Source organism: Phoxinus phoxinus (assembly GCF_949152265.1).
Source record: "Phoxinus phoxinus genome assembly, chromosome: 15".
NCBI classification, from domain to species: domain Eukaryota; kingdom Metazoa; phylum Chordata; class Actinopteri; order Cypriniformes; family Leuciscidae; genus Phoxinus; species Phoxinus phoxinus.
In genome coordinates, this window is record NC_136890.1 from 6,971,807 (window position 1) to 6,984,487 (window position 12,681).

The 12,681-nt window shown below is 36.7% G+C and overlaps 1 protein-coding gene across 12 annotated transcripts in view; it reads right to left on the reverse strand.

Annotated features, from left to right (window-relative positions):
- Positions 1-12,681, reverse strand: part of aak1a (AP2 associated kinase 1a) — a 67,685-nt gene that overhangs the window by 31,444 nt on the left and 23,560 nt on the right. For all 12 annotated transcript variants that reach the window (XM_079637355.1, XM_079637350.1, XM_079637352.1 and 9 more), the window contains exons 3-11: positions 9,455-9,563; positions 9,193-9,335; positions 7,353-7,474; positions 7,183-7,264; positions 6,924-7,056; positions 4,625-4,728; positions 3,265-3,344; positions 2,658-2,815; positions 1,839-2,014 (exon numbers count right to left, since the gene is read on the reverse strand). In XM_079637355.1, coding sequence (XP_079493481.1) covers positions 1,839-2,014; positions 2,658-2,815; positions 3,265-3,344; positions 4,625-4,728; positions 6,924-7,056; positions 7,183-7,264; positions 7,353-7,474; positions 9,193-9,335; positions 9,455-9,563 — 1,107 coding nt within the window. The remainder of the gene's footprint in view (positions 1-1,838; positions 2,015-2,657; positions 2,816-3,264; positions 3,345-4,624; positions 4,729-6,923; positions 7,057-7,182; positions 7,265-7,352; positions 7,475-9,192; positions 9,336-9,454; positions 9,564-12,681) is intronic.

Sequence of the window (12,681 nt, forward strand, 5' to 3'; positions counted from 1 at the left end):
TTATTTAGTATTTTTTATTTATTAAGTAGCAGTTTAGTAAGCTTGTTTCAACCATGGAATAAAACAATAAAAAAATAATTGCAACTTTTTCTTCTCACCAATCTGACTTTATAACTCGCAATTCAGACTTTTTTCCCTCAAAAGTGAGATATAAACTCACAATTGCGAATTATAAAGTCCAATTCTGAAGTCAGTCAGTTTTTTTTCCCCCTCAGAATTGGGCTTTAAAACTCGCAATTGCAAATTTTTGCAAGAAACTACTAGTACTACTAAATAAAAATAAAAATAAATAATAATAATAAATATATTACTATTGTAATGTTTAACTGTAAAATAAAACAACAAGTATTTAAGAAAGAATATACTATTTGAATTGTATATCAGCTGCAAAATTAAATAAGTAAAATTATTATTATTATCAATCCTGCAGCCCTAGTTGAGTTAACAAATTACATTTGATTTAGGGGGCGGCAGTGGCTCAGTGGTTCATGTAGGTTGTCTACAAACCGGAAGGTTGGTGGTTTTATCCCTGGTTCCACCTGACCAAGTGTCGAGGTGTCCATGAACAAGACACCTAACCCAAGCTGCTCCCGACGAGCTGGATGGCGCCTTGCATGGCTGACACCGCCGTCGGTGTATGAATGGGTGAATGTGAGGCAACATGTAAAGCGCTTTGGTGGCCATTGGGTCTGTGAAAGCGCTATATAAATGCAGTCCATTTACCATTTACCATTTAGGGACCTTTATACGGTGCATGCCATTGTAAAGACTATAAGTTTTATCTAACAGCTTCATTTTTATCTATAAATGCAATATGACGACAGCCCTGACTAAGGTCTATTATATAGAACAACTCCACTTGTGTTGTACATGACACCTAGCCCTGCAGATATAATTATACAGTAACTGTCAACACCTACTGATTTTAGGACAATGCAAATCTTAGAAACAATTTGCGAAAGATGCATGAAAAAAATATGTACAGCAATGAATTCCCTATGAGCAAGTTTTAAGGTGCATGGCAAGTCAACAAGCGGAGGATAAAGGCTCTAGAAAGTAAAGAGAATCACTCTAGCAGAACAGACACAGATGTTGGGAGGGTTACCCTCTGCACTGGGTCCACTTCAGAGTCAGCGGATGGTGCTGAGGTGCTTTTAGGCGGAGGAGGGGTGGAGGCATGAGCTGAAGGGGGTGGAGGTGCCATAGCTTTGGTTTTAGGTTGGGCCGAGATATCACCATCTACGTTATTACTATGTGAACACTCTGCAGGCGGAGCTGGGGCCGTTGCTTTGCTTTTTGTCTGTGCGGTTGCTGATAATGTCAAGAGGTTGGTATGAGGGGGGTGTATGGGTGGAGGGGGAGCCCTATTCTTAGGTTTAGAGTGTGTAGAAACAGGGCTGGAGGATGATGCAACCGTTTGTGCAGGTACAGCGCTCGTCTGCGTTGAGGGATGCTGCTAAAATAGGTAGGTGCAACAATTGACATCACATGGTACAAAAACGTTTCTTCCTTTTGCAAATGTAAAAATTCAAATCCACTATGTAGCATTTCAGAGATGATTATTCTTAAATTCACATGAAACCAAAAATCACAACCTGTTTTACTTCCATAATGTGACATGTGAGGAAAATATAGTATTCGATGAGGGGGAAATGCAAGGTAGGACTTAATTTGATCTGGATTTGATTAGCTTATGAAAAGAGCGTTTGCAAAGGATAAAGTAAGACATAAATGTGTGGTAAGAAAGTAAATATGGTCAATTCTGATTTCATGTTGACATTAAATTATATTATTTTTAAGATTACATCCACATTGTTGTTGTTTTTTGTAGCAGTTACCTGTTGTTGAGCAGTAAAGAAGGCTGTATTTTGCTGCTGTACAAACAGTTGTGTGTGCTGGGGTGTGGTCTGCGGTGGAGAGGGCGTGGCCTGTATTGGAATAGGAGTGGCTTGTTGCTGAGCGACAGGAACCTGTGATTGGGCAAGAGAAGCAGGCTGGGAAGCCATGTTAACACCTGTGAACAAATAGAAAAACACAATAAAAACGCAAATTAAAAATGTAAAAACAAAACAACACCAAAATAACACAACAGTAATATATATATATTTAATATGCATCTCTTCAATATACTTTAAGTAGTTCTAAATCACAGCAATACATATACAGGTATATGAAGCAGCACAACTGTGTTCAGGATAACTTAATATTTTTGTGAAAACTGTGATACATTTTTTTTCAGGATTCTTTGATAAATTGAAAGTTGAAAAGAATAGCATTTATTTGAAACTGCTATTTTTGGTAACATTAATGTCTTTACTCACTGTTTTCGTATATTAAAAATACATTTTGGTCTGTGTGGTAGCAATTTTGTTACTTTGTGCAGCATTTGCATTTCCAGCTATAATAAATTACTTTTATTAAACTATATAATTTATTTACTATAATAAAAAACGTCATCCTAAATTAAGACAGAGCCAGATAATCTGGTGCTAAAACATTTCAGGAGGATAACAATACGTCAGTATATTCATTATCAATGAACCGTGTAACGCTTTAAAAAAGTGGCACGAAGAGATGAAGGACTGTAGCCACACAAACGGGTTTGTTCTGGTGGTGATGCCCAGATAGTGTTTGATTTTGGATAAATGAACACTCACTGATTGGCTGGCTGGGTCCTGCAGGTGCATTGGCTCTTTTGCGAGGGGTAAGTGCTGGTTGGATGGGCAGGATGCCTGCGATTGGTTGAGCTTGGCCAGCCTTGGGACGTTGCCGTGGCGCTATGGACGTCTCAAGAGTGGGGATTGGATCAGTGAGCCTGAATGACAAAAAAAAAAAACATTCTAGTCAAGTCAGAACTACAACTATATAAGAATGCTGCAGGGATGACGTCAAAACCTGGAAGACCAATCGACATTTTCCTATGGGTTTTTATAATGGAGTTTTTCAGTTTATGAGTAAAATAAGATCTTGACTATACATGAACGTTTTGTTCTACAACGTGAACTGCAGAAACCCATATCGAAAACGCGAATTTTGAAGATGTTATGCTAATTTTAAAAAACACAGACGTAAATAAGAATGTGTGAGTGCGTGCAATTTACACTGTAGAACAAAACTTTGAAGTATCGTCAAGTTATGTTTACCACACCTTATTTTTCACATAATCCCTGCACCACTATATGCATCCAAAGACTACAAAAAAAAAAAAGTATGTTATAAAAATGTAAAAACATCTGAGAACACACAAATAAATGAAAGTCTCACCTGGCTTTGTTTTGACTCTTCTTGGCCACGGCTTCGCTGGCTCTGATTGGCTCTGGGAGTTTTGCTGGAATGGGTGAATTCTAGTGGAATGTGAGAAAGGTTATAATTACCATCACATTGTTGTATTTGATTGTCTTTAGTCAACAAATTTGCAACTCATTTTATTTCTGAGATTTCTGAAATTTAACCAAAAAACATGCTGTGTGGTATTTAGGATTTTACTGGATTGTGAAAATAGGCATTGAATTATTACCAATATGGAGTGAGTAGATAGCCAAAACAGAAAGATGTTTCAGAATGTCTTTTCCAAATAATGATTCTTTGAATGACACCAGTGTTGTTTAATTGTTGTTATAAAAACAAAACTAAAACTATTAAAAATTGTCATTATGCTGAAATGAAATATAAATATTAGATGAAAAAATTAAACTTAAACTATAAATGTTGCCAAGTTTAAAATTACTTAAATTACTATAACTTAAAATAAAACACAAAAATAAAAGCTCATTCAAAATATGAATAACAATTATAATAGTATATAAATACTATAAATAAAATAACACTGAATAACATACTCCAATTAACTGTGCATGAAGACCAGTAAAGCAAATGATTTGATTTGAGGTTGACTTCAGTTACTTATTCATTTAATTTGTTTAGTTATTTATGAAGTTTTCCTAAGTGTCATGCTGTTGGCACAAACACAAGTGTGTAATAAAAGCATGTTCATTAGCTATGAAATCTATTTGTCGATGCAGTCTGAGCCAGGGAAACCTCTACAACACTGGATAGGGAATTTAGGGTGATTTCACTACTCTAAAATATCTGTTTACTTTACAGTAAGATTTTCCCTGTGCTTAAGAACAAACATGTGACTTCTATAAGACTAACTTTACAGGGAATTTGTTTATTTCTTTCTAAAAATATTTTTGAAGCAGCAACATTGAAAAAAAAAAAAAACAGTTTGTTGAAGGTCATTCCTATTGAACTCTAAACTACACTTTGCGGTGCCAATGTTAATATGTATTTGATCATGACTCAATGCTTCCATTATGCTATCAATACCGCTCAGAGTGGGAGGAACCACTGGATCTGGGCCAAATGGCAGCCACAAGCGACATTCCACTTCCTCTGCCGTTACGTGCAAACACTTACTATATCTACTGAAAGGGATGGGCATGAATTAAACATGGGTTAAGAAGAATGTGCTGGAAAAGAGAACAAAAACCATGTAGAGTGTGGCAGGAACACAGGTGAGAAGTTCAGGGCAAATGCACATGGTAGTTTGTCTAGCTATAGCACAGGAACAAGGAAGAGAGATCTTAAGTCGTTCGTCACAGTCTGAATGAGCAGGTCTTACGTCGATATTCTGTACTGGGCATTCTTTCCGTGCCAGTTTAAAGGCGAAATATGACACCTGGTAGATATCTGGCCTGACATCAGGGTCTGGCTCCAGCATGTAACCTGATGGGAAAATAAAACAAAATAAAAAAAGTCTACAGGTAAAAAACAGTTTTGGTCAATCTCGAAATTTTGTTACTTTTTTTTCTCTTTGTGTTATATGAAGGTCACTGTGGCGAGCGACGAACGACACCTGTGAGGTGCACCGGTCTCGTATCTCTCACGGAGGAGCGGAAGCATAAAGGAGGAGCGACGACTGTGAAGAGCGAGAGAGGCCAGGCCTGAGTTTTATTTGATGTTTTGTTCCTTATTTATTAAAGTTGTTGAATCTTCGCCAGTTCCCGCCTCCTTCTCCCCATAACAACGAACTTTGTTACAGTCACATTAAAGGTTTTTTGTGTGTGTGTCTTTTTTTGTTTTTGCTACCTTTAAAATGCTTACATATGTATATTTCTGTCATGACAACTCTCAGAGTGTTTGGCATGACAATGGACATGACAATGTTAATATGTTTGGTAATGGCGGAATAGATACACGCATACAAGCAAGTAAGACATCTGCTGCTGCAATATAGCATACCCGTAGCAGATCTATACAGGTGGAGCTGGGGGAGGTGGAGGGTTTCTGAAAGCGCGCTGCACTGCTACAGATGACGCTGACCATGTATTTGAAGGTTGAGCAGCGAGCTCATTGGCTACTGATACAGCAGGAACCAATCAGCTGCGCCCTTTAGAGAATGATGTGATTGCTAGCTGATTGTGTTAAAGACCTCTCAGCCTGCGCCATCTAGAGTTTCATGACAAAACTTTGTAGCCTTTGTCCCAAAATATGATAATCCCTATTATTCATAAGGGCAATAATATTTTTTTTTCTCAAGATTTTTGAAAGAAGTCTCCTAAGCTCTCGAGGCTGCATTTATATGATTAAAAAATACAGTACAAACAGTCATATTATAATATATTAATATTAATACAATTTCAAATACCGGTATTCTATTTTAATATATTTTAAAAGGTCATTTATTTCTGTGATGGCAAAGCTGTCTTTAGTGTCACATGATCCTTAAGATTATTCTAATATATGCCAACTTGCTGCTCAAGAAATATTTCTTATTATAATACATTTTGAAAACAGTTGTCCTGCATATTTTTGGGGAAATTGTGACACCTTATTTTAGGTCAAAAGCTTTTCAAAAGAACAGCATTTATTTGAAATATAAATATTTTGTAACATTATAAATGCCTTTAATGTCATCAATCAATCAATTGAATGGGTTCTTGATTAATAAAAGGATTAGTTTCTTTCTTACTGACCTCAAAACTTCTGAATGGTAGTGTACATAATATTAAATGTTTACATACAAAATATTTAAATCTGTGAAAATATATATTTATTGCATATAAGTTATTTACAAAATTTTACAAAAACTTTTCAAAAATTATGACTGTCTACAGTTCTGTCACGAATAATGTTTTTATTCAAGCAAATCATTTGTGAACAGAATATTTTCTGGACATTATTTCCAGTTTAAACTAATTTTGCCAAACTAAGCAAGTGTGGAAATATTATTTAATTGCAGTGTTCTCAAAAGTACTGACTTCAGTAGCAAGTTGGTACAAAAGTAAAAAAATGTGACAGCCATTTCCCTCAGGCATTTTGAGCGCTGTTGAACGGATTCTTTAATGCCTCTGATTGGTAATTATGTTCATGCGGTCAATACATGTCTGTGATTGGCTACAATGATCAACGCTTCAAATACATGTTGTAAATAGACGTCTTTGACGCTCTTCACCGTGCGCTTACACAGATACACATGGGAGCGTTTGAAAGCGGCGTCTATCAGCGGATACCCAATATATCCACTGAAAAAACGATCCGCTGATAGACGCCGCTTTCAAGCGCTCCCGTGTGTATCTGTGTTCGCGCACGGTGAAGAGCGTCTATTTACAACATGTTTTTGAAGCGTTCATCCCTGTAGCCAATCACAGACATATATGTTGAGCGGTTTAACGCAATGTCCAATCAGAGGTGTTTAAGAATCCTCTGAAGAAACTCAAAATGCTAGAGGGAAATTATTTTTTCAATTTCAGTACCGACTTGGTACCGAAGTTGGTACTTTTGACAACACTATTTAATTGTGTGCATTTAGGACACGCACATAAAATATTATCTATGAAACTTGCATGAAGTGTCAAAATCTTCAAGATAATCTTTCATTAAAAAATCTAATCAGATAACGAATCAACAGAGTAACTCACGGATGAGACAGTGCATGTCGTGCGAGTAGCGGGAGTTGTCTGGGATGGTGAAGCTGCCGTCACAGATGGCCACCTGACTCTCTCCAAACGGCAATGTGAAATAACACAACTTATACAACAAGCAGCCCAAAGCCTGAGGACACAAACATACAAACGTCATTGTATTTCTGAACACTGTTAAAAAAACACTATCAAAAGGAAGGCTGGCCAAAGCTTTGGAAACTGAAATACACTATTTGTCTTCACCTATTTAACGTACCCATATATCTGCTTTAGTAGTGATAACTTTGTCCCCATAAAGATTCACCATTTCTGGGGCCCGGTATGAAAGAGTAGTGTACCTTAAACACACACACAGAGTAAAAGATTGAATTGATGTAAACAAGTAAAACTGTGGTGTGCAATATAAACAAAGAAACTGACGCTCACTTCTTGATTTCTTCTTCTACAGCCGCTACACCTTCTGTTTGTGGATTCTGGGAGCGGTTAATGGCACTGCCAAAATCACACAACACATAATGACCTCTGTCATGCAGCAAGATGTTCTCCACCTAAAACAGACACAAAGAGAGGAGACAAATGAGCTCTAAAACAGGTAAAAATGTAAAAGGATACAATCATAAAAAGTAAAGTCAGATAAGTAAAGCCTACTATATATTTGATACACAAATTTCTAAGGCCTCTAAATGATCAACATGATCAAAACTTTACTGAAAAACCTGTTGCACAAAATCTAATATATCTTTATATAGTAGTATATGCCTATTTATATTAGCCTGACTAACGCCAGACCCAATTCTCATTGAGACTTGGGTCTGGGAACCACATGTTAATTTTCTCGTATTTGAGGCGTGGTTTACGAATGCCCGGCGCCGTTTATTGGGTGCTAAGAATGTCTATCAAATGCACCTGTACGCTCATAGCCAATCGTTTCCATTATACCAGATGACGTATGTAGAGCGAAAGAAATTAGACAAGGAAGAAGACGATGGGTAAGATATTTTTGTGTAAACAATGACGTTCAGCGACTATTGCCGTTTGTGCAAGATAAACATGAGGGTCGAAGGTATATATGGATATAAACAAACTGCTTAGTTGTGTCGCATAGATGTCATCATCGTCTTGCAGCTCCCTCCCCGTTCTGTGATTGGTCCCCTAGATGAGGCGAAAATCTGGTCCATGGTATCCAGACTGCCTTTCAGCGTGAATAAAATCGCGCTGTGCAAAGGCAGTATGGGGAAACCCAGGCTATATTTATATAGTATGTATATGTTTATAACTTTTAGCAAGTAAAATACCTTTCAGTATAATTGTAAAAACGTCCCACTTCAGGTCTTTTATACTATTATTAATATTTCAAGATGAACATTTTCTAGACTGAATCAACTGACTTTTACTTGATTAACTATACATAGTTTTTTAGAAAAATCATGTTAAAATGTGAGAAATAAAAGTTTTTCCCCTGACAATAAAAACTAAACTACAGAGCTTTGATCATAAAACTAAGCATTAAAATATCATCATACTAAGACATAATATTGGGGGATATGGTGACAACTGATATTTATATGCAAGTAGTCTGTTATACTGTTATAAAGATCTCACTGATTTACATTACAATCAAAGAAACCTTACTGGTTGGCCTTATAAATATCAGCAAATGCACCAAATGGCATATTTTTGCTTAGTTTGGGCCTCTACATAAAACTGAGGGGGTTTTTTTCCTCGAGTGTGAGCTCCATATTCTCACTATGTCATACTATAGGAGCCATAAAAGCCTGATGCATCAAATATTATACTCAACAAAAAACACATATGCATATATGTATATGTGTATATGTATATGTATATACCGGTATATATATATATATATATATATATATATATATATATAGTCTACTCTAAAGGTTCAATAAACCTGTTCTATTCCAAAAAACATATTTTGTATATCAGGCTTTACAGGGTTAGAGCAATAGTTCACTCAGTACATTTCAAAATATTCAAATTTGAGTCATCAAAACATCACATCATGTTGGAATCAATGGCAACATCTTTTTGAAGCTTGACAAACACTAGTTTCTGTATGTTTTAATTGTATGAAAAAGAACAACGAAAAAAATACTGAACACTTATTTTGTGTTTCATAAGAAATTCATATAGGTTTGGAACAAAATGGAGGTGATTAAATGATGACAGAATTTTCATTTTTTGGGTGAACAATTTCTTCAAGAAATAAACAGAATAATAAATGTCTGGAGAGAGTTCATACTTTGAGGTCCCGGTGGATGATGGGAGTTTTGCACTGATGTAGTCGAGTGACCGCTTCACATGTGTCACAGAAGATCTGCAGCACCTCTGGCTCACTGAATCCAGTCTGTAAGCGCTGGTTCATCAGGTTCACAACCTGCCCACCTGGATCATCACACGAACAAAAGTGTTGCATAGTAAGTCTAGAACATTAAAAGTAGTGGGAAAAAAAAGTGTCTGCATCCCAATTTGAAAACTATCTTGAGAGAGGAACACACACTGACCTCTACAGAAGTCCATCAGTATGAGAACTTCCCAAACATCTCCCGATCCCACTGCGGTGATGTTGGAGTCCAGGAAACCAACAATGTTTTTGTTACCCACAAGGTCCCTCTGTTCAAGACAATCAGCACATTAAGAGAGCAAAAAAAAATATTGTAAATAGCTTTACATGGCATCAGCAGGAAAAATCTCATAAAGAAATGTCTGGGTATACAGTGGAAATAAAAAGTCTGCACACCCCTTTAAAAATAGCTGGTTTTTGTGGCGAAATGAAACAAAGATAAACCATATCAGAACCTTTGAAAAAAATAAAAATAAATAAGCAATGCCACTGAAAGCTAAAGTTGATGTTTCATTAACTCTTTGCGGCCCATGGCTCTTATAGTAACATGCAACAAAGATGTCAGAAAAATTAGTCATTTCAGGTGAAGACAGGCATGTACCATTTCAAATGAGTGTGTGTGTGTGTGTGTGTGTGTGTGTGTGTGTGTGTGTGTGTGTGTGTGTGTGTGTGTGTGTGTGTGTGTGTGTGTGTGTGTGTGTGTGTGTGTGTGTGTGTGTGTGTGTGTGTGTGTCTGTGTGTGTGTGTGTGGTATTGCCTATTTTATGGGGATAAAATCGGGACACAAGGATGGCAATACTAGAAATATTTTTTGGTCCAATGAGGGAAAACAGCATATAAATCATACTAAATTATGTTTTTTGAAAATGGTAAAAATGCAGAACATTTTTTTGTGATGGGTAGGGTTTAGGGTTAGTGGATAGAATACTGTTTGTACAGTATAAAAATCATTATGTCTAAGGAAAGTCCCCATAAAGCATGCATGCATATATATGAATAAATAATAATTAAATCAATTACACACACACACACACACACACACACACACACACACACACACACACACACACACACACACACACACACACACACACACACACACACACACACACACACACACACACACACACACACACACACACACACACACACACACACACACACACACACAGTATAGGTCTTTAACTCATCATAACACTATACATGTTTAGTATCATTTGGAATGTCTCAGTGCGACTGGTACAAAGGTCTCATCCGCAAAGAAGTAAAACAAAAGGTAATACCGTTAAGAGTTTAGAAATATCTTGCTTACAGAGGAGGATGTGTCTTCAAAAGGTGCATGCAAAATGCAAATTCCATTGTTGGGAAATGTTTCCATGTGAAAGCAGTTTCTGAGGACTTAAAGAAATGCAGCGAGAGGCTCAGGGCGATTTGTAGCTCAAATTATCCCATGATGTTGAGTGTGTGCAAGACACTCAGCATCAGGTATTTTCTAATGTCAGGTTCACATCTTTTCTCTTTATTCCAGAGTATTTGATGATTTGTTTGTATTATCTTTGACCTGATTATGAAATTGCCATGATATATTTACCTGACATAATACAATTGTAAACATTTGATTTTATTCTGTCTTACTCTGAAATTGTTTTTCCAATTAGATTAAACGGATTCGTATCTTACCGCAAAATCTGCGCCAGTATCACGACTAATATTTGCCACTAATTCAAGTGTTCTTGGTTTCGTAAAAACAAGAAGGGACTTTCAGTTTAGGGCATCTAAAGTACTGCTTGACCAACCTAAATCTGTGTGTGTCTTACCTCTGTTTTAATTTAATGTTACTTTAGATAAGTACGTGGGAAACCACGGCATGGCCAATCCAAAGCTGTTATAAGAGAAGTAATGTTGGTCGACTTATATCTGTAGTAGTGGCCATACCTCTGCCTGAAGTAAACGTTACTTTAAATTCAAGTGTATACAAACCACGGGGGCTATACAAAAGTATCTTTGATTGTGTAAGCGTGAATGCGACCATCTCGGTTATATAGCCAACTACCTCTCTTTAGTGACCGAAGCTGGCGAGCTTGTGATCGTGAGACCCGCGTTAAACAGAAGAAGTGAGGACCTCAAAGCGACATAGCTTCCTAATATGAACGGGTAAAATATAAGTAAAGAGTTGAAAAGAATAATCAAATGTGCTGCTAAACTATTATATAAATGACCAATAACCAATTGGCATTCGAACCTAAATTCGAGGTCGTGATAAAATGGAATCAGATAAGTTTAATTGGATAAGTTTAATTGGATAAGTTAAATTGGATCAGTTTAATTGGAATTAAATTACTTTGTCACGTGGAAAAGACAGTAACGCGCAGGGACCTTCACCCGTTCTATCGGTTCTACCGCCATTGGACTTATAGACGGGCTTACACACAAATACACACACACTCATAAACATATTTATATACAAATTTGAAATGTCCTTTGGGGAGTGGATGTCACACTACATTATCACTAAGTGACTATTTACAATGTTAAATGGAAAGACTCCCAAATCCGCCTTAACTCATTTAATCACTAAACTTTCAATAACAAATGCTATTTGCTCTCTGTGTAAAAGCAGTTTTTTTGGTGTACAAATAAATACATTTTTATTTATATAAAAAGTCCCGAAATTAATATGAGAGGTTTGACAGAATTACTGAACAGTGTCTGAATTGTGAAAGCTCACTTTGTTTTCCGACCATTTGCTAAAAGCTCAGACAATGGGCCTTTGAGGCGACTAAGTCAATGCTAGTTTTTAAATGGAATAGCTTAGCTGGTCAATGTCCTTTCAAATCAACTCATTCATTCACAAATTTGAAATGCCCTCAGTTACTCGTCTATTTAGGAGTGCGCTGTGAGCAGCTGCTCATTTTGAAACAGCAAGACACTTTGTAAAGCTAAAACAGTGCTGACATTTTCCTCCCTGTCTATTTAGTAGGGCTCACAGTGAAGAACACTGCATTTCCATTCGGGAACTCAGTCCCAGAGGACACGAATGACCTTTACCACGACTGAACTGTTCTCAGCGCTGTATTTACGGCACTGCATGCAAACTGAGGAACAGTAGACCTCAAATCCTTTTAAGATTGTGCATGGCTCAGTTTTGAAGGACTAATCGAAATGATATTAAAAGGATAACTCAAATAGAGGACAAATGGTGATGGGGGATGGGAATCTACAGAAAACATCTGTTTGGAACAGTTGTAAGGAATAGTGTACCCAAAAAGGACATAACAATGACGTCTGAATCCATCTGAATACCTTTGTGTCAGTAATAGTTAGAAATTTAAGTCTTAATGTACAAGATGATAATGTACAGCACGTCAGTTATCGCAAAACAACATG